At 40.3% G+C, this 26,549-nt stretch overlaps 2 protein-coding genes across 5 annotated transcripts in view; one reads left to right on the plus strand and one right to left on the minus strand.

The window, feature by feature from the left end:
• Window positions 1-15,581, plus strand: part of DENND1B (DENN domain containing 1B) — a 169,851-nt gene extending 154,270 nt beyond the window's left edge. For all 4 annotated transcript variants that reach the window (XM_076337985.1, XM_076337986.1, XM_076337987.1 and 1 more), the window contains 3 exons: window positions 5,771-5,850; window positions 7,066-7,279; window positions 8,500-15,581. In XM_076337985.1, the coding sequence (XP_076194100.1) occupies window positions 5,771-5,850; window positions 7,066-7,279; window positions 8,500-9,051 (846 nt within the window). In that variant the 3' untranslated portion in view covers window positions 9,052-15,581. The remainder of the gene's footprint in view (window positions 1-5,770; window positions 5,851-7,065; window positions 7,280-8,499) is intronic.
• Window positions 15,582-17,725: 2,144 nt separating this feature from the next.
• Window positions 17,726-26,549, minus strand: part of CRB1 (crumbs cell polarity complex component 1) — a 122,463-nt gene continuing 113,639 nt past the window's right edge. Inside the window, exon 12 of the mRNA XM_076337992.1 lies at window positions 17,726-17,814. Coding sequence (XP_076194107.1) covers window positions 17,809-17,814 — 6 coding nt within the window. The 3' untranslated portion in view covers window positions 17,726-17,808. The remainder of the gene's footprint in view (window positions 17,815-26,549) is intronic.

Genomic DNA, 26,549 nt, shown 5'->3' on the forward strand with positions numbered 1-26,549 from the left:
GATGTTTCCAACCACTTCATGTTCTTTCAAATGTTTCTATCCTAAGAAGGATGAAGGGTTTTTTTTATTTAACATTAATAGTTTTTAAATTATCTATGCGTCCTGTCTTATAATGATAATTTTAAAAAAACTAAAAAAGCAAATGTGGCATCTTAGATAATATCTATTTAATGTACATGCAGGACAAGTTTTCTGATATCAGAGCATTATTTTTGTGAGGCATCATTACTTTGTGTTACTTTCTGTGAGTAAAGCACACAAGGAATTTTCTGAAGGAATCGTTTCTAGAAATTAATCTAGAATTATTGCTTGCATCTATGCTGGTCTGGTGTCCGTGTAGCTAATTGGTATCCCTATCACTCCTTTAAACTTGTGTTTGGTTGTACCATGTCCCAGAAAAAGAAGGCCATTGAAGAAGAGAAAGCTTAGAATCCGTACTTCTATTTTAGCTCTCTTCTTCCCTCTTCCCCCATCAGTCTTAGCTCTTGTGGAGTGTAATGTGAAGTTCTTTCCTGTGATTTCATTATCCATTGCTTTAGGTCACCGTCTTTAACCGGAAAGGAAGGCAACGGGTTGTGCTTAACTAGAAAGTTTGATTGAGAGATCTTTTGCTTCCCTGCTGGAGGTGAAGCAATAATTACGTCTGTGATTGGGTTGTAGAGGAGGATAGGTAAAATAAAATACTGAATCATAAATAATAGTGGACTTGTATTTATTTTGCTTTCTCGTACTGAATGAATAATCTTTAAATTTTTAAGAAAAAGGAAACAGTGCTTCATAGATGTAAACTATAGTAGATATTTTTCTTTTCTTGAAACTTTATACGTGTTGATGTATTGAGTAGCCGGTAAATGTGAAATTATATGTGTGCTGCCATTTATCAAAAGATTATTTGTTTCTCACTTTGAGGACAATTAATAGCAGCAGCCTTGTTACACTTCTTGCCTTAGTATCGATCAATAAGCACTCATTTCAGAAAGCTGTGCTTCTGAAAGGTCTAGCATTAAATAAAATGCTGACATTTCAAAGATTGACTTTCATGCCCAATCAAGAATGTAACCATCTTACATTTAAATCCTTTAGCATTCATGTATTTTGTCTACATTTTTGTGCTAAAGTAGTACATTTTATGAGGCTACCATCAAGCAGAAGAGAACGGTTTAAGGACGTATTCTCACTTTGTTTGGATCTACCCGTGTTTACACTGTCAGCACCTTCTTTTTCTGGTTTCAGTGATCAGCATTTACCACAACTGTATAGGTAGCAGACCACTTGCAGAATGAGATTTTGAAGTGGGGTAGAAACCAAAGCGGATGTATACGATGTATACAAAAAGGATATATATCCTCACGCCGGCTGCAGTTGTTCCTTTGCCGTACTTTACACGCAGGCTTGACGGTTCAACAGTGGCTTGTGGAGAGCGTGAGCTTGTTGTGTGTAAGTACGTTGAACTCTCTTATATTCTGAGCAAGATGAGAGATGGGTTCTTGGGGTGCAGTGTGCCTGAAGATGAGAAGAATTTGAAGTAGCAAAAGTTGAATCCCTGTTCATGTTTTGATATAAAGTAGATACATTAAATAATAGATTTATTATGTAAGCAGAACTAGTTGGAAGAAGCAAAACATTTGAGTACTTTAAAGAAATTTGTTGCTTTATTTTATAGAAAAAAACATGACAGCAGTCTATTAAGACTTTATAAAGTTCTGGTGCAGCAAGAAAGGAGTGTTACCATATCATTTCTTGTGGTAATAAATTTAGATGGTCTGGTTGTTATTAGAATGCTGACCAGGAAGGAAACAGAAGTCTGTCCTTTTTTCATAAAAAGGTATAAAAAAGGTTACACACTTCAAAATGCAGAAAAGACAGAAATTAAAATCTTAAATAACTGCAAACAGCAGGGTACGTCAGTAATGGAAGGACTTCTTAAGTGACTTTGACAGCTTTTGCAGGTGCACATACTATGTCACTTTGCCTAGTGGAGCATTGAAAAAGATTTATGGTTCTCCTTTTGGAATTTATTAAGAGTTTCTTTCTTTCTTTTTCTTTCTCTGCAAAGTAGTCTGGACATACCCCTCCCTTGCAGTCATTTTTATTACAGCTCCTAGAGGAAAGTCACCTATTCAAAAACATGTGTTGCTTGTTGTCTCCGTGGCTAGCTCACAGAGCTGTAAACTCTGGAGAATGTCGTTATTTACAGCCAGATATTTTCCTTTCCTTCCCCTTTTGCTTTTTTTTCTTTGTATGTAAATCCCATTTTGTTTGGTTTAGTTCCTGAAAGTGTTCCTGTATAATTTTGTACCCCTAAACATTTAAATCGGTAACAAAAATATTTTTTTTTAGAGAGATAGTCTGACCATCAGGAACTAGAAATTCTTGTTTTGGTTTGTTTTTTTTAGGTTTATCAACATATGCTTTGTTATATTCCTTTATATGATGTTATTCTCGCTTTCACTAACACACTTGCATAATACTGTTTGAAGATGCTCTGAGGGGCCGCTGCTATGCCTGTGGTGTTTGCTGATTCTAATTAATTTTATTCAGTTCCTGTTTCTCAAAGACACAACCTTTTTTTTTTTTCTTCTTTTTTTTTTTTTTTAAACTTGCCATCTATGCTCTTTGAAACATTATTTATTATTTTGACAAATCAGTGAGTGTTATCTTGTGGGCTTTTATTCCAATGACAGAGTTAATCCATCTACAGATTAACAAGTGTCGGTTTTGGTTTTGTTTTCTGAAATTTCTCAACATGTTTAAAGAACCTTCTTTCTTGCAAAATCTTGTCTTTACATTAGTAGAAGTGAATGTGATGGCAGCATCTAATTCTGACGCAAATTCCAAGAAAGTGAGACAGAGACAGGATTTTGCTCTCCAAGAGTCAGTTGCAGGATTAGAGCTTTAATTGCAATGAATGTCATGTCAGAATTTTCTTGGGGAAGTAGTGAATTACCAGTGTTACAGAAACAAAGTATTTTAATTGTCCCAGTGAAGATAAATACTTAAAGCAGCAACTTTTAAACTGAAAACAGTGACTGTAGTTGTGGCAGTAATCAGTAAGATAACCAATTAACAATATCACTTAAGACAGAGTGGTTAACCTCCCTTTAGTTACAAGCAGGGTATGATTGATTACAACACTGATGGGAATGACACAAACAACTCGCAAAACTGGGAAAGAGTTAGAAATATCAATAGTTTGTTTCTCTGCATTCCATCCTATAGCTTTTGCTCAGTATGAAGCTTAGTTTGGGTTCTTTCATAGTTTTTAATACTCTAATAATTCTCTCATTTTCTATCAACTGTTACTTGGTTTAACACATGAAGAACCACGTTTCCTCTTTGTGGACGAAGAACTATGGAAAGTGTTATCAAAGCTTGCTGCTTTAATTAAAACCTCTCTTGTTGAACAAGAACAAATGTGTCAGTCTATAAAGAGTGAACATTGAGATGTTCCTGACAATAATGGGGGGGAAAAGTTGCAGTGTGTGTCCTGGTACGTGTAGAACACTGACAACATCTGTAATAGGTGACATACTGAAATCCTCACAGTACAAGATTTCCAAGCTCCTTGTAGTCTGAAATTAAGGCCATATTTCTTCCCCATCAGGGGCTTGTTGTAGGTTTAGGCATTTGGTGAACTGCATGATGAGATGTGGGCAGTAGCACTTCTTTTTACTTGCGTATGATTTTCTTTGAAGTTAGCTAACACTGTTTTCCCTTTGTACAAATTCTATCCATATGTCTTTAAATTATGGCCAGTTTTCCAAGGTGCATCCAAGAGATGCACAGACCTTAACACAGTCATTTGTGAAGCACAAGTGACTAAAATTCCTGACTTAAATGTACCTGGACTTGTGCAAAGCATTTGCCACTGTCCCGTGTGACATCCTTGTCTCTAAATTGGAGAGACATGGATTTGACAGATGGACCACTCAGTGGATAAGGAATTGTCTGGATGGTCGCACTCAAAGAGTTGCGGTCAACGGCTTGATGTCCAAGTGGAGACCAGTGATGAGTGGCATTCCTCAGGGGTTGGTATTGGGACCAGTGCTGTTTAACATCTCTGTCAGTGACAGGTACAGTGGGATCGGGTGCACCCTCAGCAAGTTTGCTGATGACACCAAGCTGAGTGGTGCGGTCGACACACTGGAGGGAAGGGATGCAACCCAGAGGGACCTTGACAGGCTTGAGAGGTGGGCCCGTGTGAACCTCATGAAATTCAACAAGGCCAAGTGCAAGGTCCAGCACATGGGTTGGGGCAATCCCAAGCACAAATACAGGCTGGGTGGAGAATGGATTGAGAGCAGCCCTGCCGAGAAGGACTTGGGGGTACTGGTGGATGAGAAGCTGGACATGAGCCAGCAATGTGCGCTCGCAGCCCAGAAGGCCAACCGTATCCCGGGCTGCATCCAAAGCAGCGTGGCCAGCAGATCGAGGGAGGTGATTCTGCCCCTCTGCTCTGCTCTGGTGAGACCCTACCTGGAGCACTGCGTCTAGCTCTGGGGCCCCCACCATAAGAAGGACATGGACCTGTTGGAGCGAGTCCAGAGGAGGGCCACGAAAATGATCAGGGGGCTGCAGCATCTATCCTATGAAGACAGGCTGAGAGAGTTGGGGTTGTTCAGCCTGGAGAAGAGAAGGCTCGGGGGAGACCTTTTAGTGGCCTTCCAGTACTTGAAGGGGGCCTACAAGAAAGGCAGAGAGGGACTTTTTAGAAGGGCCTGTAGTGATAGGACAGGGGTAATGGCTTTAAACTGAAAGAGGGTAGATTTAGATTAGATGTAAGGAAGAAATTCTTCACTATGAGGGTGGTGAGGCACTGGAACAAGTTGCCCAGAGAGGTGGTGGATGCCCCATCCCTGGAAGTGTTCCAGGCCAGGTTGGACGGGACTCTGGGCAACCTGGTCTAGTGGAAGGTGTCCCTGCCCATGGCAGGGGGATTGGAACTAGGTGATCTTTAAGGTCCCTTCCAACCCAAACCATTCTATGATTCTATGAAGACAGAGACTTTTTTTCAAGTATCGTAGAAATCTTTAGCCTGGTTCTGTTTGCTAAATAATAATGTGATATAACAGGTTAGTGAGTACTCAGTATGGTAGTGTGTGAGTTTACAGCACACCAGCTACTCTACACAAGCTCCCCATGGGATGCTCTGAGTGTACACTAACTTTGAGTTAACTGTAATGTACAGTAAATTATCCTGCACAAAGGCATTCTTAGTGCACAGTTTTCGAGCTGGCATACTACTTACTCTGCAATTCTGTTTAACACCCTGACATAAATACAGCTATGTAAAGAGACTCCAGACTTCTTTTGTATCTGCTACTTCAAAAATCCGTTTTTCTTCATGCTCAGTAAACTACATCAACCAAAACTTGCAAATATTTCTATCAGAAAGCAGTAAACCACAGTGCTTTCTGTGATACACTTGCAAGAAAGGGTAGGTAGTAGACTTGAGTGATGCTTTTTCTTCAATAGCCAGTCTTCTGCTAATCAAGGCTTTGCATAAATAATAAGGCACTCCAGGCTTTGCATAAATAATAAGGCCCTCCATAGGCCATGAAGAAAAATGGTTCTCTTGCTCTTTAATTGGTGGTGCTTGAGGACTTCACATCCTCTTATAACAACCTTTAGAAGACTTGATCGATACGTGTTTTTCCTCATCCGGTGCTCAGGAAGTCTTAATGAATAAAGTGGCAGCTGGTCTCCAAATAAGTAATGCTGAAATAGAAAAAATAAACAAAAATTATAATGTTAATTTTCTATCCTCCAGACTCGTTTCAACCAGTGTCTCAGTAACCAGGATTTTGCCTTGGATGAAGACGATGATGATGAAATGGAGAGAACAAGCAAGTAAGAAGCCTGTTTGGATGTGTGTGTATGTATGGGAGAAAGGGTAACTAATGTTTTTCAGCAAAGTTGAGTTCAAGTGACACATTTTTCTTCTGTCCAGGCTGCTAGCTTGATTCTTGATGTAGATGATGTCAAGTAGTTTAGGATTAAATCTGCTTTCAAAAAGAGGGACAGCCTATTACATCTTTTCATTATTTATAGTGCCTGGAAGAGCTTGACATAATCCTCAGTCTTCACAGACTCAAGATAAAAAGATAGACTACATACACAAAGAAGCGGTGAAATAATATTTGTCAACATGGTGGGCAGTGACCTCAGCTAATCTATTCTTTAAGGCTTGGGTTGTGGTCATGATAACGGAAAGTTTTCTGAAGGGTCTGAAAGAGAAATATTGCCTTGTGAGTTTTATATCAAGGTCTTCCTATGTGTGAATTAAAGGATAATCGTAAGTTGAGGCTTAAGCTGCATTGGGGCATTCTCTGATTGAAATCAGGAGATGATTTTGATAATGAACATATAGATATAAACTATGAAGGACCCTGAAAGCAAATTCAAGCAGCTTAAGCCATGATGCAGTAGGGAGGAGGGAGCTACTGAAGTGTTCAAAGGATATCATCAAAACAGTGAGCCATGGAAATACCCTTTGTAGTAGTATTCTGGATAGACAGAGGTAAGGAAAGACTGCAGTAGTATGGGGGTCAGAGGTAAGGATATTGCCATGAATGAAAGAGAAAATAAGAGACAAAAGCACCAGTTCTCCTTGCAGATGGGCAGTACTCCAGTAAATCTGGTCATATGACCGAAGAAGAGTTGCAGTATGAGAGTCTTGCCACTAGAACAAAGTATGTGGCTAGGTCAGCTGGAGAGGTGTAGCAACACTGACCTAAGTATAAGGTGTAGACAAGGGAAAAGAGGAACCAATTTTGGAATAACTGTAAAATTTGGAGGAAAGATTTGGGAAGTCATATTAAGGGTGACCTGAAATAACAATTACAGTGGCTGGGGAAGAGCCAGGAGACAGGAAAACCAACTAATGGTAACTGTGTCTCCATAGATATCATACATCTATGTTTAGGAAGATTCTTAGTAGAAAGAAATTCCGGGTTTATGTTCCCTTTCAAAAGTCTTGGAACGCATTCTCCTACTTACTTTCAGAAGTGGCTGTAATAAAATGGCTTTTATGTTCCTAGCTGATGGAAAAGTTTTTGTTTTCAGGTTATCATCAGAAGACAGTGAAGAAGCTTCTGCTTACTTTTATGATAGTGATGATTCTGGTGAAACTGGAATAACTCAGCATCAAGGAGAAATGGACTTGCTCGGGGAGATTTTGGACACACTGAGCACACACAGTTCAGATCAAGGAAAGCTCTCAGGAGCAAAGAGCCTGGATTTCTTTAGGTCAATGGATGACATTGATTACAAGGCTGCGGTTAGTCTTCTGCTTTCATTTGAAAAACAACTCCAGTCCCTTCATAGTGGAATCCTGCACTTGTGGAATCAACAACATGCAGCTCAGGCGCTGCAGCATAGTCCTTAGAATTGCTAGTGTGTATTCCCAGGGCTACGTAACAGTATACCCATGCTGGCCACTGCCTGATGGTTTTTCACCAGCCAGGAGATTGGTTAAACCTTTGTCCAGTTTACCAAGTCATCTTGGAACAGTATTTTGCCCTTTTAACAGTAACCACATATAGAGCTGTGAATAATGAAATAATTTACTTAATCAAATAGTTTAATATTATATTTAGCTGTTCGATCTGGTATTCCCAGAGCTGGTTTTAGTCTTTTTTTATGTGGTTTAGAAGGTATTTATTTCCCTTTTCACCTTGCATCCTTAAACTAGTCATAGTGATGTGGTGATGTTTCCATCTTGATTAAGTCATGGGATCCGTGAGGTAATTGCATCTGAAACACTGCTAGAATAGTACTCCAGAGCTTTCTAAGAGGGGTCCTTGATCCTTTTTTAGGTAGAGTTGCACAGGACCTGTAGTGTAAACAAACTGCTTGCCTACAACTTTAAAACCCTCACCAAGTCACTGCTGTGATGTTAGCCAAAAAAATGTTAGTGTTTTTGAATTCCCGCTCATATCAGCTGTCCAACATTTTCTTTTGCTGAAAGGGATCCTATAGTAGAAGATTCATTACTGGAACAGCAAGTTTTGATGCAGATGTTTAAAAAGCTTGTAAAATTTTATATTATGACTGTCACACAGGGGTCACATTAATAAAATGCCCATTTTTGTTTGTTTGGCAAAAAAAATTTAATATTGAAAGTTGGTGTAATTAATTACTGAAGCAAAGAGTAAATGCCATCTGGTTTTACTTTTAGTCCAGCTCCTTCTCATATTATGGATACAAACCAGCAAAGTATGTCTTTGTTCACTGTCAAAACTGCTTGTGCAAAGACTGAACGGACAGGGGAGACAGAAATCCTTCCTCTGTACAAAAGGCGATCCTTAGGATAAGAGACAGTGTTCTGGCGAGGAAGTGTAAAAACACTTGATCTTACCTTGTTTCTGGGATTCTTGTTTTGTAACATTGAACCCCAAAGGGGACACACAAAATCCATTACAGTATTTTTGTTTCAAAAGTGCCAGTGTAGAGACGTTTCTTGTGACGTTAACTATAAACACCTGTTCTTTCTTTCAGAACAAGTCGAATGCACCTAGTGAGAGCAACCTTACCCTGCTCTGCAGCAGTGCTAACGATCAAGCAGAGTGGAACCTCGGTCAGGATGACAGTGTCCTCCATGGGAAGCAGCTCCCTCCATCGCCAAGGAAGCAAGCTTCTTCTGGTGGCCATAGAGAATCTCTCTCAAGGCTGGAAGAAGAAAGTGGTGACAAAACCTTTATTACTGACAAGATGGACACCACTAGTATGACATCCCCATTTCCAGTACGATCAAGTGCCCCGTTTGCTTCTCTAGAAAGTTTCAAAGCAGGCTATTCTTCCTGCAAGTATGCAAAGCAGAACGAAACACTAAGCAATACCTCAGAAGATCAGCTCCCAGCAAGTCTTGCTCAACATCCATCCATTCTGGTCCCATGGGAGAAAGATGGGAAGGAAGGAAATGAAACTCCGGAAGAGGGTGGGCTTCTTCAAGAAGTGGTGTCATTATGTAAACTGAGTTCTGCTTTTCACTGTGGTTTAAATATTTCAAAGGATAGCTTATCCAGCAGTAGCAGTGGAAATAAAACATAAGAAAACTATGAGAAGAGAAACTTGACTCCCATCAGAAGTTAAAGGGAGACTACTCAGGACTCCATATAACTCCATATAACATGATAACCAAAAGATGAAAAAGGAATAAGAGATCTTTGATTATAAAAATAATTCTCTTCAGTTGAGTATGCATTTTCTGCCACTGGGACATCCACTTCCGTGTTTACCCAGTTCATTTGTTGGCTGTAGTTAGGTCCACAAAACGGAACTAAATATATGAATGCACTCTTAAATCAGGTACTAGTTAGTCTCTGTGTTAAAAATACAGCAGGTGTACGGTGCTTCCTAGCATTTGCTTCCTCTAAGCAGCAGGAAAGGTATCACCTAACAGGTAACCAGGTTTTGAAGGTACTATATTAATTCCATTAAGCCTGAAATGAACCGAGCAATCTGATTTGCCTGAAATGTACAAATGTTAATATTTGTAATGAATAATAATTGCCTTAATCTTTTGAGAAGAGGCTTAACTATCTTAGAAGATGAATGCAAATCTACAAAACAGCAATAATGATTTTCCATGGCAAGAATTTGCTTCAGCAAAGGGGGGGGGAAAGGAAACTTTTTTTAGATTAAGGAATTTCTTGTGAATATAACTTGGAACTTACTCCAAACTAAAACTGTGGCCCTGTCTTCCAGACTTGGAAAAGGTAGCGCGTGCTTTTCTCTGTTCTGTAAAGTACATGAAGTGCTGAATTATAATGTGACGTTTATTAACTTCTGTTTACAACTAAGACACTTTAAAGACATATTATCCGGTTTCCCTAGGTAAACTATTTCACCTAAAAATTTTCAGAAAGGAAAGTGTAAGTGGAATTGATAGATTTCTGTTATTTTTTATTTTCTACAGTTTAATAGCATTTGTGCCTCTTCTGAACTATTTTCTTTCCATTTTTAGTAGCTACCTTTTTGAAGGTAGATTGAATTACTGTTACACAGAAGTCATATTTAGTTAAATTATTAGAGAGTCATGACTGAAAATTACTTGTAACACTAGAAAACTAAAATTACAGATTCAGCTTAAGACTGCATATATCCAACTCTCATTTTAGCCAAGTTGAACAACCAAAAATCTCTCTCTAAATTCAATGAAGGAGAATAAATGGACTTGATGTATATTTTATTTAGAACAAGCATTTGTCCTCCTGGCAGCGTTTATGAGGAATATTTGGATATTTAAAGTCTGAAAATTCTTGCTGCTGTATCGAGCAGCTCTTTCCTTTTTTTTTTTTATTTTTTAATTTTCCTCCCCTTTTCTTTTTCCATCTCTCCACCTTACCATATATACATTCTCCTCCACAGTAGCTCAGGACAGGAAAGGCATGAAGCAAGTTTCAGCAGATTGGAATTGACAACTTTGAAGGATATTTGTGATGCAGTTGGCAGAAGTAACACATGGGTATAAAATTAACTGTGCCTGAGAAGAATGCGCTCCTGCTCTTCCAAACTCATGTCAGAAACCTTCTTTCTTTCTTTCCCTCTTCGGCATGAATGGTTAGTCTTAGTCTCAGTATAGGCCTGAGTGAGCACATTCATGAGGTCAGTATTCGGATCAGACTGCGCTTTAATATCTTAATAGTAGTTTGTAGCAAAGTTTAATATCAGTTGCCACATTGAGATTTATGAATTAATTTTCCTTCTAGCTAACACAAATGGAAAGGGTTTTTTTGGCTGCTTTATTACAAGGCAGCTGACCTAAGGGAATGGATCCATATCATTACAGAGGCAATGTTTGATGCTTTACCAAAGAGGTGCAGTAGAGCGAGACCTTGGTTTTGTTAGTGCAAAAGTTCCAGCTTGTTCCAGGATGAGAAGGGCAGGGCCAGTTCTTGCCATTGAGGATGAGCCTCCAGAATTATTTTTTTTTCAATCAGTGCAATGAAGGTAAAAGGTTGTAAAAGTGCAAATCTTACAGAAATATCTGTGTCTGATTAGAGCATGAACATTCCTGAGGGCATCTGCAGTCTGCATTGCTGCAGAATCTCAGTATTCCAGAGTTAGAGGTGGTATGTCCAGAGGTCTGTACTCCGAAGTACTTATCTATCCGTTGGTTTCCTCTTGTGTGTCAACATGGTATGTAAGCTGGAAGTGGATTTTTTTTTTTTATAACATGTTATTTGGCAAAATATTTTGCACTATTAAAATCAAAAGTATCATAAAAATTATTTAAAGTCTTAGCTGTAACCTTTCCAGGTGGGTCAGACCAGGTGGCTCAGGTGCTGTTCAGATGAGAAAGCTGCAGTGCAACCTCACGCATACTTGTTTAGAGGTGGTATTAGTGACTCGGTAGAGGGAATACTTCTCTTTTGCTGGTACTAAACATTACCCAAATGTAGTGCTGCCAAGTGTGTCTAAGAGAAGACGGGCAACACAGAGGTCTGTGTTCTTGTAGCACTTCTCACTCTTTCTCATTCATGTCCTTGCATTTTGTTGATGAGAATTTCAAGATTCACCTTTCCTTTTCCTCTGCATCTGACATGGTGTTTCTGTCCACGGTTCCATCTAAGATGATGTTTTATTTTCTTCATATATTAAAGGTAATTTTTCCTTAAGGGGAAAAATAGAAAAAACTCAGAAATTATGGCTACCATTACTTTCAAAACCATCAAACACCTAAGTCATAGAATCATAGAATAGTTTGGGTTGGAAGGGACCTCTCAAGGTCATCTAGTCCAACCCCCCTGCCGTGGGCAGGGACATCTTCAACTAGATCAGGTTGCTCAGAGCCCCATCCAACCTGACCTGGAATGTTTCCAGGGATGAGGCATCCACATGCCAGAAAATGGTTTTCAGAAATGCCTCTCTGATGGAATAAATCTTACTGGCTTTACATGAGAGTTAGGCACTGAATATCACATAGATTGTCCCATTCTCACCTTTGTGGGAAAAATATGGAAGCCGTGTGAGGCTGCTAATATTCTTAAAGTTATTATAAGGACCATAAAATTGAAAGTTTGATAGTGGAATCTTTCAAAATCAGTGCATTGTGGTAATAATTCACTGTTTCATTGAGTGAAAATGCATGCTGAAAAGAAGTAAACAGCTAAGCTAAAAGATGGAAGGTAAAATTAAATTCAGAATTATTTTTATTTCAGTTGCCATCAAAATGCTAGTTACTGTGCTTATGCCACATTCTTTCCTTGCTATTTATAAAGCCCATAGAGTGTTTACAGTCATTAAATAGTGTGTCTTTTTTGGTTTTGAACCTTGTATGTGTTCAAAAATAACTCAGTCTTATATCTATGTTGAATTTAACTGTAGGTACATTTTTAAGTCTGTAACATTACAGAATCTTTTCCACTTACTATCAGTGATCTTTTAAAAAGGCTAATATTTGTGCCTTATTTAAACAGAGTTACCAGTTACCAAATAGATAAGAGTCCAAACTGATATTTCTGGTTCAACACTGTTGTTTTCTGTCCTTGTGATAATATAAAACTGTTTATTGGCTACATATACAGTATTTTTATTACCACATTGGGCTCTATATTAAGAGAAATTGTCCAGGTCCAGTACTTTTTACAAGCTTTATACTTTTATGCTTTTTATTTGTGGAAATCCTTCTAATGTCTTTGAAAATCATGAACATGGATCACCAGCTACTGGTGAGAACTGAGTTCTGCTTAGTCATAGCTCCTGTGGTCATCTTCAGAGGCACCTCTTCTTCAGGATCTTCCCACTTCTCCTGTTTAAGGGAGATATCAGGTTATTTGATTAAGCTTTGTAATCTGTTACTTACACTTAGGAACAAATTTCTGACGTAGACAGTCAAACTAGGACTTGAATTTAATATCTTCAAGTTCGTTTTGCATAGATGTCTGCCTGAAATGAGCCGTATCGCTCATCTGGTTTGGGAGGAAAAAAGTAAGGGCAGTAGAAAGAGAAAGGGATTCCTGGGTTTTTCCAGTGGGGTGGCGAAGCAGAGCCTGGGAGTTCTCGGGAGGGATGATAACTTTGAGGAAATCCAGATTTCAGGATATTGTTTAATGTTCTAGCTCAGTTGCAGCGATTCCAACCCAGCCATGTAGGCAGAAGTAATATTGCCTATGGAATTAATCCCCTGTGGGATTTGCAGAATGGATAATATGTTGTCCCAGTCAAAGCCTTCCCATCCATGTCTATAGAGTTGCAACATGTGAAAAACAGTGCAGATATTCAGGGAAGGACAGTACTGCGGATGCAAGGGTGAGCCCTACCCACCCTCTAAGCATGCAGAGGGCAGCCTGTGTAGAGTAGGCAGTGGTTTGCTCTTCCATCCCACATATTTGGGCGTTGTGTACCTCCGAAAAGTAGACTTGTTCTGGAGGAAAAATGTAGTTGTAGAAGTTGTCGTAGAACTTGTTGACTGAACCCTTCATTGTCGTTTAGCAATTCAGTGATACTGCTGCGGTTTGGGTGGGGTCGTCAGAGATCCTCGGCACTGGCTGAAGTCCCCTCTCAGGCACTGTAAAACAGACTTCTGCCGGAGTTTTAGACACATGCTGGGTGCTTTTGAAAATCCCACCCAATCTATTAGAGGAGTGTTTTAGATCTCAAAAATCTGTTTTAGATGTCTTTTCAGGTTTTAGAATGAGCTAGTTACAACCTTGTGTTCTTGTAAATGATGTCTAGGCAAAAGAACAGTTAAGCCAGGTTTTTAAAACAGCTTCTGTTTCTCCACCTACAATCAATCATGTTCAGTCCTACAGAACAATCTTTCATTGGTGCAGCTGTCTAATGGAATTGCAAGGAGCATCTAAAATCTTTTCTCTATGCATGTAATTAAGTGAAGAAGCATTTCATGCAATAATCGAAGTGCCAGCACGAGGCCCTTTTGCAAATGCACCCCCTGTGCGATGCTGATTGTAGTACCCTGTCCTGCAGAAAGGAGCCCCGTAACCACTGACCGCCCTGACTCCGCAGGCAGAGGTCAAGGGTGGTCTTTATTTCCAAGGGAGTTAGTATCTTCTCTGTTGGTGTCAGGCTCTAGTCCAGGTGCTGTGAGACTCCAGCCAGTGTGTTCCCAGCAGCCTGAAATTTCAGGCTAAACAAATGTGGCTAATAAAATTACATCTGAGGCAAGCAGCTTCCTTATTGCAAAGCTCAGGATGGTGAAGGCTGTCTGTTCCCACGGTATCGCGGTAAGTCTTTGGAGAATGAATGTAGAAATAAATACACCAGCAAAACCAGTATGAATGGTGATGTGACTTGTCTTCAGTAACTTCTTTGCTGCTATTACATGTGTATGTCTTTGCCAAGCGTTGTTTACCTGTTAACAGAATCTGGGCTGAATAGAATGTGTCCTCAACTTCACCCCAAGGGCATGGACCACAGCTGGTCTAGAATTCACGATCTTCAGGGTGGTTGAAAATAAAGGAATAGAAAAGGGATGGTATGGGGTTTTTTTGTACAAAACCTTCCTCGATTTGCTTTGTAATGCCTGTTTTACAGTTTTAGTCAGCGGCCAATTGAAGGTACTTGATAGGTCTTTCCTGGATGCTGCTAAACTTCTTCTAAATAGAGTTGCCCGATGAGTCCACAGCCACCTTAGTCTAGAGGGCCATCCACCATCCGTGTAGTTGGCAGGGCCATTGCCATTTTCTGCTGGGTTGGAGTATGGAGCAGGTAACACAGTTGGAAGTTATTCCAAGGTTTCCTGTAGTAAAGGGTACTCAAATTAATTTGTACGATTACTTAGGTCAATACTAACGACATTTGTATTTAGAGTCCAGTAACAGTATTAGCATTTGAAAAACAAGTTGAGTTCAATTACATTGATGTTTGTTGTGATTCTGCGTGAATTGACATTCTGTTTCTGTTAAAAATAAAGGAGCTACTTGGTTGTGGGGGGGAAATGTGTTGACTTTCAAATCTTCAGTGAATTTTGTGCAATATTTCTCCTTGTTTCAAAGTAATTTAGTAGTGCACATCTGCTTTTCAAGCAGATCCTTGAAATGGTATTTTTCAAAAATGTGTGAAATTACATGTAGCTTTGAAATATGGTTGTATGATAAAAACATGAAGAATATATTCTAATGGGCAAATGTATATTTCCAATGACTGGGAATGGTTATGGATGTCACGTTCTATGGAAATAATAAGGCCTAAGCCAATGTTCGCTATACCAGTAGTTCTAGGTAATTCTTAAAATTATAACCCAGTTACATTGAAGTAAGGTTAAATATTAGAACTTATGATGTTTAGTTTATAATTTGATCATTTGTTTATCACTGATAAAAAGATGAGGAGTTAAGCATTGCTTCTCAGTACCACCAATGAGGTGAGAGTTCACGGTGATGACCGTATGTATTAAGAATTTAGTTTGTGACATCCCTAATTATCATAAGTCATTACATAAAATATCTACTAATGTTGCCAGTATCCTTTTAATTTTTTGTAAATTAATTTCTTTGTATATTGATGTACATTTTGTTTTAACCTTTTGTTTTCCCTTGAGAACTTCTTTAATATACTTGAATGAGGCAATAAAGCACTGTGGAACAGCTAGTCTTGGTGCAGCTTATGCACAAGCACATCACGTCTGTTACTTCATGATTTTTGAGGAGGAAGAGAAATTTAAAATGCTTACGTGTTTACCAACTGACATTTGTGTTTGTTATTTTTAGATCTGTGTCAGATATGATGAGAAATGCCTCAACACGGAACAAAGCAATCCCAATGCTTCTAACTTTTTTTCCAGAACTTTTTTTTTAGTGACCTTTGAAAACGGTTCCTGATAATGCCCTTGTTGTGAGGCTTTAATACATATAGGAAGGGCATGAAGTACAGGACATTTTGAGGTTTTATTGATCATTTTAATAATTTTGGAGATTTTAAAAAAGACAACCAGCATTGTCCTAACAGTTTTAAAAATTTAGTTAGTTACTGACCTTTAATAAAACTAGAACCAAATCTAAGAATTTACTCCATGCTTTTGCACCCTCTGGACTACTGTTCAAAGTCATCTCAAGAACTGTAATTCAGACCTTAGACTACTGTCAGTAGTGCACTGTGTAGATGTAGTAAACGAGCTGTGACGTGTGGTGTGTTTTGTTTTGTTTTGTTTTCCTTCCAAGTTTGTGGCGTCAGTAGAAGTTTCTGGTGAACTCCACATTACCATGAAGTGCCCAACACTGTACTATAAAATAAAACTTAACAATATCAAAATTCCTCGGGTGGTGCAGGTTCTTGTTTGATGGGTTGATCTGAATAGCATTTACATGCTTATCAGGCATATAGGTTAAAATAATAAAATGATACTGTATTATATTGGAAGTTTTTCTCCATTGAATGATCATTTCAGTTTCTCATAGAGAAAGCTGAATGTGTTTTCTTACTAATTACTATTTATACAGTACAAAAGTTAAATGCTGATGTCCTTTGTACTTCCAATGGTATTTTGGTGCTTTTAAAAATCTTAGCTAATCATGCCTATTTGTTAAACAGCTTTTTTTGGTCTGTAGATCTTCAAGTTCTTACCAAAAAAGTAGGTGTATTACCTTATTTTATAGATTAAGAAATTGAGATACTAAGGGGAAAATGCATGCAGAAGGAACAGCAGTAGTAACTGATGGGTGCTACGGTTTGAACCTTTAACATTGTATATTAAAAACTAATAATTATGATATCACCAAGTATTTTTGTACTGTTAAGCCAAGTATTGTAAGTATCAGAGAGGTCTTGAGGATGCTGCCAGCAAGGGAGGAGGGATGCCCGGCCGCCTGTAATCCCTGCAGTGGGATCTGGCTGAAGGTTCAGACCGTGTGCTGCTGAGAGCCGCCGGGAGCTCACCTTGGCAAGCCCCAGCGCGCAAGCCGGGCCTCGACACCCCCGGCTCTTCCTTCCTCGCTCCCCTCGCGCCCTGACTCCAGCCCCTCCGGCCCCTCCTGCGCCCGCTGCCACGGCGGGGCTGCGCGGCGCGCTCGGTTGCTGGCCCGTGCGGTGGCCTGCCTTCCTTCCCCCCCTCTCGCTGCTGGCGGGGAGAGGCTGGTGCAGAAGGCACCTCTTGGCTTCGGTGGTGATCAGGAACGGAGACGAAGATACCGTTTATTCGTAACTTAGGCAGGCTAAATGACACGTAAAACAACACGTCACGAATATGTTATTGGAGGTGACTTAACTTTTTAACGTAGTTGCTTTGCTGAGTCATCTTATGTAAGTGTATAACTATAATTCAGCTAGGATTTTACATAAAATGGCTACGCAGTATAATCTGATCTGTGATTCACTCTTCTAAATTAAAAGCATTTTAATATCTTACGCAGACAAACCGTAGAGACTGTGGTCATGATATTGATATACTCAATCCACAACTGATGAAAAAAATTACAAATTATGTTCATGCAAAACAATGAGGGTGTGATTTTAACACTTGCTATTAGACTTGCACTAGCTTGCTGTAAGCTAGCAGAGTGATACAAGCTGTGAAGACTGGTAGCGCAGGGATCTTCACTGCTAGATTAAACATAGCACATCTTGCAGTCATTTCTTCATTTTGCCAGTAGATGTGCCCACATATTTATTCAGCTCTTAAAACAGACGGCTGTGACAGTGAACCTCTTGTTATAGGTCCAGATTACGAGCCGATGGAGGACATCGTAAAAATGTAGAAGCCTTTAATTTTTTGCAGAAGGAGTAAGCAAGTATGAAGATCAAGTCTTTCAGGTTAAGTTTGCCTGCTTTCCTTAGTTTGCTCTCTCAGGGCACTGAGAGTGTGGTCGCAGCTTGCTTTCTATGGATGTTTCAGTTCAGTAAGTTCTTTCAAACCTAAGCATGGGAAAGGATTGAAAAAGAGGTAATAAGACAAGTTAGTCTAAGTTGGCAAATTTTACACAGGTGATACAGCAGGGCTCTGTTCCTGTCGATACAACGGTACCAAGTGTCTGTGAAAAATGAATTATTTCAGAGGGCTTTGGTGTACCAGTCACATGGTAGCACCCTGAGTATGAAAGCTGGCATATTATTAAGAGTTGTGGCATTTGAGGGAAAAATCTAACTCAAAGCAGTGTCTTGTTGGGGACTTGTTTAGCAGAAGTCATAAATGCTCCTATTCATTAGTAGCTTCTTGGTTGGTTGTGCTTCAAAAGCAGCTGAGAATATTGCTTTTGCAAGATACTTTTACACAGTGCAGCTGCAGCCATACCTGAATGATGGACAAAGCATTTCATTTTCTTTCCAGAACTCACTGTGTGTTAACCTCATGTTCACAAAAGGAAAAGGAACTTTATCAAATTCATGGATTTAGATTTTTATTTGATGTGACAAGCGATAACAACAACAACAACAACAACAACAAAAAAACCTAAGCAATGCCTGAAGTGATGTGGGTTTGCTGGTATTCAGATAAAGCAAAGAGGAGTCAGTCTGCAGATTTTCATCAGTCAGAAAAAATGCTAGCAGCTTCTTAAGCTTTAAAACCCCAGAGGTTGCCAGTCCTGTTACAAATTCTGTATGAAACATAAACAAGTGCTCGTTCTAAAAGCAAAGTTTGGGAAGCACATTTGGAATATGCTATGGGCCATATATCATTTCCTTTCTGTGGCTGCCTACTTCACATTTCTCCTGAAAGTCGAGGGGCTGGGTTCCTGACAGCATACTGCTCCACTAATTTTCATTTTTTCAGGTCTACTTCGTCCCTCAAATAATTGTCACTGAAACATGGGGAACAAAACAGCAACAAAAGCCGACACACAGCGAAAAAAGAAAGGTACAACATGGGCTACAAAAAGTCTATCAAACTTGGTTGCAAACCTTTTCCTTTTAGGTCTGTTGTCTGTTTTTAATTGTTAAATCCTGCAAAATACTCAGTATCATGGATGAGACACAGTAAAGATGTGCTCTGTCACGTAGAGCTTATACAACACTCATTTGCCTACAGAAGTTTGTTTTTCAGGTATGTATAGTTCTCTGAATAGCTCAACTAATATACTTTCCAAGGTGAGTATTTTTGTCCTGGTATAAAATCACTTCATATGATTTATCTTAAGACACTTTCTACATGATGAAAAGGAATATTTCTGTGTGTTCAAGATGGGCAGAGGGTGCTTTTCTCAGCCTGGACTGTTCAAAGGCCAAATATTAAAAACTATGTTTGACTTTCAGGTTTTAGCCTTGATGTGCTCATCTTAAAACTTCTGGAGCCCAGTGTTTTAGAGAGTGGTTTAGCACTGGTGACTTAATTTAAATTGCGGTAGATGACTTCAGAGACTCTGGGTCCCAGTGCCCTGAAACGTGCTTTAGAAGTCATAGGTACCGCAGAAAGTTGTGGCTACCTGCTCCCCCCGTCCTCCCTGCAAACCTTTGTTCAGTTCCGTACTAGCGCTGGCTCCACATTCAATAATATAACATTTTATAGCACCAGCAGTTTTCTATTCACTGTTCCTTTTAAGAAAATAACCTGTTAATATAATACCACCTGTTTAGCAATGAGAAGGATTATGTACTTAAAATGTTCAGCTGAATAATACATACAAACACCTGACATTTGGCCTGCTCTGAGAATAGGCGACATGCTTATTTAACGATTTTGAAAATGTTAAAATGGTGAGGTAGAAATTAAAATGTCATTTTAAAATACTTGTATTTAACTTATCTGATTCAGTCCTTTTCTACATTTCCCCTTGGCATATTTGAACTGGGGGTCACGGTAGCAGTCTGACACGGTGGATACTTTGAACGATATACTGAACATTGTTGGCATTTCAGCCTAATTAGTTGCATCCTATTTTGTGATTTGTCTTTGGTCCTTTGGGTTACTGGCCCAGGATTTTTTTTTTAACTGGTTTTTTTAATGCTTATCATTGTCTCATTTTAAATGTCAACAGACCAGTACCTGTGTAATTGTTTTTTTTTCTCCCTATTTCTTTTCTCCCCAGTGTCAGAAAATTTGACAAATGACTTCTACATCTCAGGCAGGCTACATGAGAAAAATATATCCCAGGACTGAGCGACAAGCACAGGCTGATCCAGTCCATGCGGGTCTTGAGCACAGCCACTGTATTTTTCTGCCCGGCGGTCACTGTTACCCACCATTTTGAACTGGAACGATCTTTTCTTGGGCTGGTTTAATCGCTTGTGCCAGCACTGGGGCACCCCTGAAAGGCAAATCTGCATCTTCTCTGTCGGGCTCATTTCTCATGCAAAAACCTGACAGAGCCTCCCTCTCCCTGGGGGTCAGGTTTAACACAGTTGACTACGATCCTGGGACAGATCCCTCCGAAAGAAAACGCTTAGGCACCGGGCTAGTTCAACTGGACATCGAAGCCTTATGCATTTAGGAAGGAAGGTGTCAACCTGCTGATTTACTTTAAACAAGCCTCACTTGACATAATTACGTGCCCGAGGAAATATTTTAATCTCTGGAACAGCTGGGGTCACCGACACATGAGTGTGCGCTGCCAGACACTGAGGAAGAAAAGCAGTGCACCTGCATGCTCTTCTGGTTTGCTTTTTTCCTGCTCTGTCACTGGGGTCTGAGTCGAGGTGACTCCTGTGGATCTTTCTTGGTCATTGCGTCCAAGGCTTGAAACAGTGTTCAGACGGTAGTGCTGTCGGCAGCCTGAAAGGAGAGCCTTGTGCTTTTTACTCCAAAATAACGCCTGGGCTCCTGGCTGGTCTCGAATTGGCTTCGGGTGTACAGGCAGGGTGCCCTGTCACCACTGGATGCACACAGCTTGTCATTTGGGCATTGTCTGCCTGCTTGCTGAGGAGATGATTACAAGCAGCTAAAGCTGCATTTAATTGTTTAAGCTGTTCTACACTTGGAGCAAAAATATGTGGAAACAGCCCACATATGCTCCTTGCAGACTTACGCTTTTCTAATCTGCCTAAAGATTGTGAAATTACTTAGGGGTAGCACCTGAAATTCTGTTAATACCTTGTACCAGCTGCATGGAAGAGATTAAGTTATTTATTTTGTGGGACAGAAAGTAGCTATTTAACCCGAGGCTGTGCTACGCTGTGACTACTTGTACATCGGAAACAATGCTGCGGTGCAAATAGCTGTTCGTACAGGTGAAAAAGGCTCGCAGCCCAAACGGTCACATATAATTAAGATTGCCGTGCAGAGCCTGCCCTTTCGGTTTGCTCTTGCTCCTCCAGTTGCCTACGTTGCTGTCACTGTTTCTGAATGTCTACTGCCAAGTAAAGTTTAGCGCAGGTGCCAAATGAAACTAAGTGGGTTTAAATTGGAAACACACATTTTTGTCATCGCTAGTTATTACAATACATGCCAATGAAAATTGCGCTTTTGCTGAAACTACAGGTGAAATCTGAAAGGTCATACGCAATATTGAGCTGAGAAAAATGTCATGCTTTAAACAGTGCCATGAAGAGCATAAAACCAGATGAAGGGCTGTGTTGTTTTTCTCTGATCAAAAAAGATGATTTAAAGTCAGGATTTGGACATGTCAGTCGTGCTGGTGTTTGACGATGTTAGATGAATTGCTGGTAAATGCAACTGCTTTGCCAAATTATTTCAGGGAAAGAAAAATGGCAGCCTGATAAAAGCAGAAATTAAAAGTAACTTTTGTGAAACCAAGTCAAAATATAACAAATTTACTCAAATTGGTTACAATATAAAATCTCCCGATACATTTTTATTCCATAAATATCATTTGCAGGAACCTAAACCTAGAAAAATCACCACTGAACTGAGAACTCTGGCCTTCAGGACTCCACCTGTGCCTTGATTCATAATTTATACTCTGGCTTTTCAATGTGCAAGAGGTCTTCACACCTCGTGGCATGCATTAGAGATGGAGGAGTTTAAGTTAAAACATGCTTTTACTGTGAGGCATAGGGTATCGCCCGCTCTCCACATCAGATTCATGTGTGCAATCTAAACAAGACCTTACTCTGCTCCCAATAAATACACACCAGATGTCTCTCTTACAGATGTTAGGTTTTGCAGCATCTTGACACATGCCAGTAGTTTGAAGCCTGTGCATGCTTCAGTGGGGCATGAAAGCCCCATCCGTTCATTCAACTGTGACGTTTTGCAATAGGCAAAATTTTAGTGTTGCCAGCTACTCACTGTTCAACTTTATTGACTTACAAGGTCTAATCTGGTGCTCTTTTTCTGAATTGTTTTCAGAGGTGTCACTTTTCTTTAGCGGAGAGGCGACTGAATAGCACAGGAAAAGGAACTTGGCCAAAATCCTCTGATCTGTGATTCCTGATGTTACGTGACATTACACATGTAAGGTTTGTCCTGCAGGAAGACTTGCAGGAGACTGGGGCCTTATGTCAGATAAAACATAGTTCAGAAATTTTTGGCTGGGAAAAAGACTTAGCTGTCGCTTATCTGGAGACAAGCTTTCTGCTGCGGGCCTTTGTTTATTATGGCCATTTTAAAAAGTGTATCAACTATGTTCTTTATTTAATACCATAATTTAGATGATGTTTATTGTCAGTTAGCATCTGTTTGAACAACAATCACTAGCCAGACTTCAGACACCGACAATGCCAATAAATTGTAGCTTAGCTCCTCATTGACCAGAAAGCTGGATGGGCCAGATGCTTTCTTGCTTCCTCAAGGGGCAGGAGGCACGAGTTTTGGAGACCTCGGAAGGGGGAGGATTCTTCACCTGAGAGCCCTCTGCTGAGAGTGGCCTGTCGTGGCTGGAGAGCTAGTGTGGCATCATAGCTGTAAGTCATATACTATCAAGATTTCAAATCACTCAGTTGGACTGAATAGGAAAGATAATCATATTTTGTTGAAACAAATAAGAATTCTTGAGCTTTCTTGCGGCATAGTGAAACAAATCCTTGGTGGTGGTGGTGTTCATCTTCTGGAGAACACAGAAAAGCAATGTTTTCTATTTAAAACCCACAAGGTCAGATCATGATCATCAGTGTTATTTACTTGGGAGAGCAAGGTCTTATAGCATCCAGTTACCAAAATAATGGCAGAGCATGAGTTTCATGGGTTTTGAGATGTTCCTCAGGGTCAAGCTTAAGAGGTACTACTGATTTAAGCAGTGAAATAGACTTCCCCAGAAGTCCCCTTGACACACTTGGATTCAGGGACTCAGCTGCTAAATGGCCGTTGGGGCAGGGTTGATGTCCTGGCTTCGACTGGGAAGGAGTTAATTTCCTTCCTAGTAGCTAGTACAGTGCTGTGTTTTGGATTTAGGATGATGTCCTGGTTTCGGCAGAGATAGAGTTGATTTCCTTTCTAGTAGCTGGTACAGTGTTTTGGATTTAGGATGAGAACAAAGTTGATAACACACCGATGTTTTAGTTGTTGCCAGGTAATGCTTACACTAGCCAAGGACTTTTCAGCTTCCCATGCTCTACCGACTGAGAAGGCTGGAGGTGCACAAGAAGCTGGGAGGGGGCACAGCCAAACTGGCCAAAGGGACATTCCATACCATGGGACGTCATGCTCAGTACATAAATTGGGGAAAGCTGGCCGGGGGGGGCCGCTGCTCGGGGACTGGCTGGGCATCGGTCGGCGGGTGGTGAGCAATTGCACTGTGCATCACTTGTTTTGTGTATTATTATTATTATCATATTATTATTATCATTTTATTTCAATTATTAAACTGTTTTTATCTCAACCCACGAGTTTTTCTAACTTGTGCTCTTCCAATTCTCTCCCCCATCCCACTGGGGGGGGGGGAGTGAGCGAGCGGCTGCGTGGTGCTTAGTTGCCGACTGAGATTAAACCACGACAGATGAGAACAATGTTGATAACACCCCGATGTTTTAGTTGTTGCTGAGCAGTGCTTACGCTAGTCAAGGACTTTCCAGCTTCCCATGCCCTGCCAGCGAGAAGCTGGGAGGGGGCACAGCCAGGACAGCTGACCCAAACCGGCCAAAGGGACATTCCATACCATGGGACGTCGTGCTCAGTACAGAAACTGAGGGGAGTTGGCCGGGGGGCGGTGACTGCTGCTCGGGGACTGGCTGGGCATCGGTCGGCGGGTGGTGAGCAACTGCACTGTGCATCACTTATTTTGTATATTCTTTTATCATCATTATTATTATTTTCCCTTCCTTTTCTGTCCTATTAAGCGGTCTTTATCTCAACCCACGAATTTTACTTATTTTTCTGATTCTCTCCCCCATCCCGCAGAGGCAGGGGGGTAGCGAGCGAACGGCTGTGTGGTGTTTAGCTGCCTGCCGGGTTAAACCACAACAGTTGGGCATTGCTCAAAGAAGGCACATGAAAGTGAAGGAACAGTGTTTCGTTTGTCTTAAATCTGTCTTACCTGGAGGTGTCCTGGGGAATGCAGCCGTGGCAAGCTGGGTTGGAGGGGAGCTTGCAGCGCAACTGCAAGCATCAGTATAGCTGAATTCCTCCGAGGGGACCCTTTCAGTTACAACTAGCTGATGCCTTTGAGACAATAGGACTCTTGGTTTCTGAGGTTATTGATCTTTATTGAAAAGTAACAGAGAAACTGTTGAGGTGAGCATAAAGCCCCTCGTGAAAATGGGACTTATATTAAATGAAGAAAATTTTTACTGCTCTGCCATTTTTCTGCTTGCACTTGTCTACAGTGCTGGAAAGACAGTAGTTATTTTAAAAAACAGAGCATGAGATTCTTAGCTTGTATAAATTATCTCCAGTGAAGCTGTATTGATTCATGCCACCTTGGGACCTGGCACAAAACACCTCCCTTTTTGATGAGCACGGTGCAATCAGTGGCGTGGATGTTGTCAGAGGATGGTGCAGATTGCAACGCTGAGGCTGGCAGCCCCGGACCATAGCACAAAGCACGTTCATCTCATTTCTAAGTATGGAAAATGTTTCTTCATCACTTAATTCCAAAAGGCAAATTTGACTTTTTAAACTGCAAGTATAATTCTGGCCTGGGGATAATTTCCTTTGTAAATGCAGGATGAAATAATCCCATAAAGTAAAAAAAATAGGTTGCATGTGGCTCGATATAATCCTTATTTATTGGTTATTTTGATCCTGTACACAGCACAATAGTAATATGAATACACCATCTAAGCTATAAACTTTCTATGTACAAACAGAGAACAGTTAATTTTGTATAAGGTGGAGAAGGCACATAATGCAGTGACACGCTATGATCATTTTGAGCTGGCCAAATTCCAGCTGCAGTATTTGTATTCTGCCTAGTGTAAATATTCTGGGACTCTGAAGGTACTCCTCACTGTTTCACCGGCTGGATGTCACCTCTTTCCAAGGGAAAAGGGAACGGACTGCAAAAGGGGAGTAAGTTCCTTCATCCTTCCCCTGCTTCTGAGTATCTTCAGAGGGATTTGGTGCAGAGCAGACCATGTGCTCTAACTTAGCACCTTCTCTTTCTTTTTAGAAGGCTGTTAGACATGAAGAGAAAGTTTAAATGTGTAAGGTTTGGGAGTATATTGTGCATTTGTTTCTTTAATGGATAGGCTACAAGTGATCATGAAGAAATTATTTTACTTTCCGCTTTTGAGTCAAATAGTGAGACAGATTAAACAAATGTAATTCTGAAATATTTTAAGTCTTCTGCGTGGAGATACCTCCATATTAATGGAGGTTATCAGTGCATTTTGGGAAACCAGAAGGCAATCTCGATATTTTTTTCCTTATAGCAGCACAAATGCTCTCCACAACTCTTAGATGTTATTGCTCCTCCCTGAATGTCTGTGCTTCTATATGCATTTTATTATACCCCTGGGTTGAGAAGCAGTAAATAGCTTGACATCTGCTATATCAGTCTTAATCTGTGATTTAAATTTCAGCAAAGATGGTATTAGACGCTCTTTATAATGTATTCTCTTTTGTTTTAACTGTTGTTCCCTGGTTGAGATGTGGCCCGGAAGGGTCAGTCTTCCTAACCATGCGTTTCACGGCCCCTATAGCATGTTAATATAGCGACGGCTTTGGGACTTTTTGTGCTTCTCCAGGCTGCCATTGAGCTTTTCCAGCTGCAGCATCTGCCTCCCTGCCTTCTTTGGATGTTGCTTTGCTAATTCAGCTTTTCAGAAAGTGTATTTAGAACTGACATTTGTGCCTTTTGGGCCTTTTTTTGTTTGTTTCTTATAAGATCGTAAATAGAGTTTTGAATATTTCACATTTTAATCCCTACTTGCAATAAAACATGCTCCCTCTAAGTTATCTTACACAGATCTGCTTTGGTGGGTAATTCTCTTTCCTGACTCATCATCATCCTCCCTCCCTTTCCTATGGCCTCACTGCTATGAAAGCCCGGCTTCACCCTTGCTGCGATCCAGCTTTTGCCTCTACCTTCCCCAGGCGCCATCCACTTTCATTTCCTTTTCATCTCTCACTTTTGTGTGAATTTTCACCACTCTTATTTTTATCGTTTCCTCTCCACTGAGACTGACAGCAATCACTTACGACTTACTCTAATCTTAGTTTAAAGGTTTTTCTCCTGCCTTCTGTCTCCTTGACTTACCTTCTACAAACCACACTATATTTCACTGTGAGATTTTCCCTTTTTTGTGCTTTTATGGGTGTCTTTTTAATTCTTTAGGAGCATATTTCTCCAGAGCTCTCTTTGGTCTGTATGAAAACTCTT

Source organism: Aptenodytes patagonicus, chromosome 5 (assembly GCF_965638725.1).
Source record: "Aptenodytes patagonicus chromosome 5, bAptPat1.pri.cur, whole genome shotgun sequence".
NCBI lineage: Eukaryota > Metazoa > Chordata > Aves > Sphenisciformes > Spheniscidae > Aptenodytes > Aptenodytes patagonicus.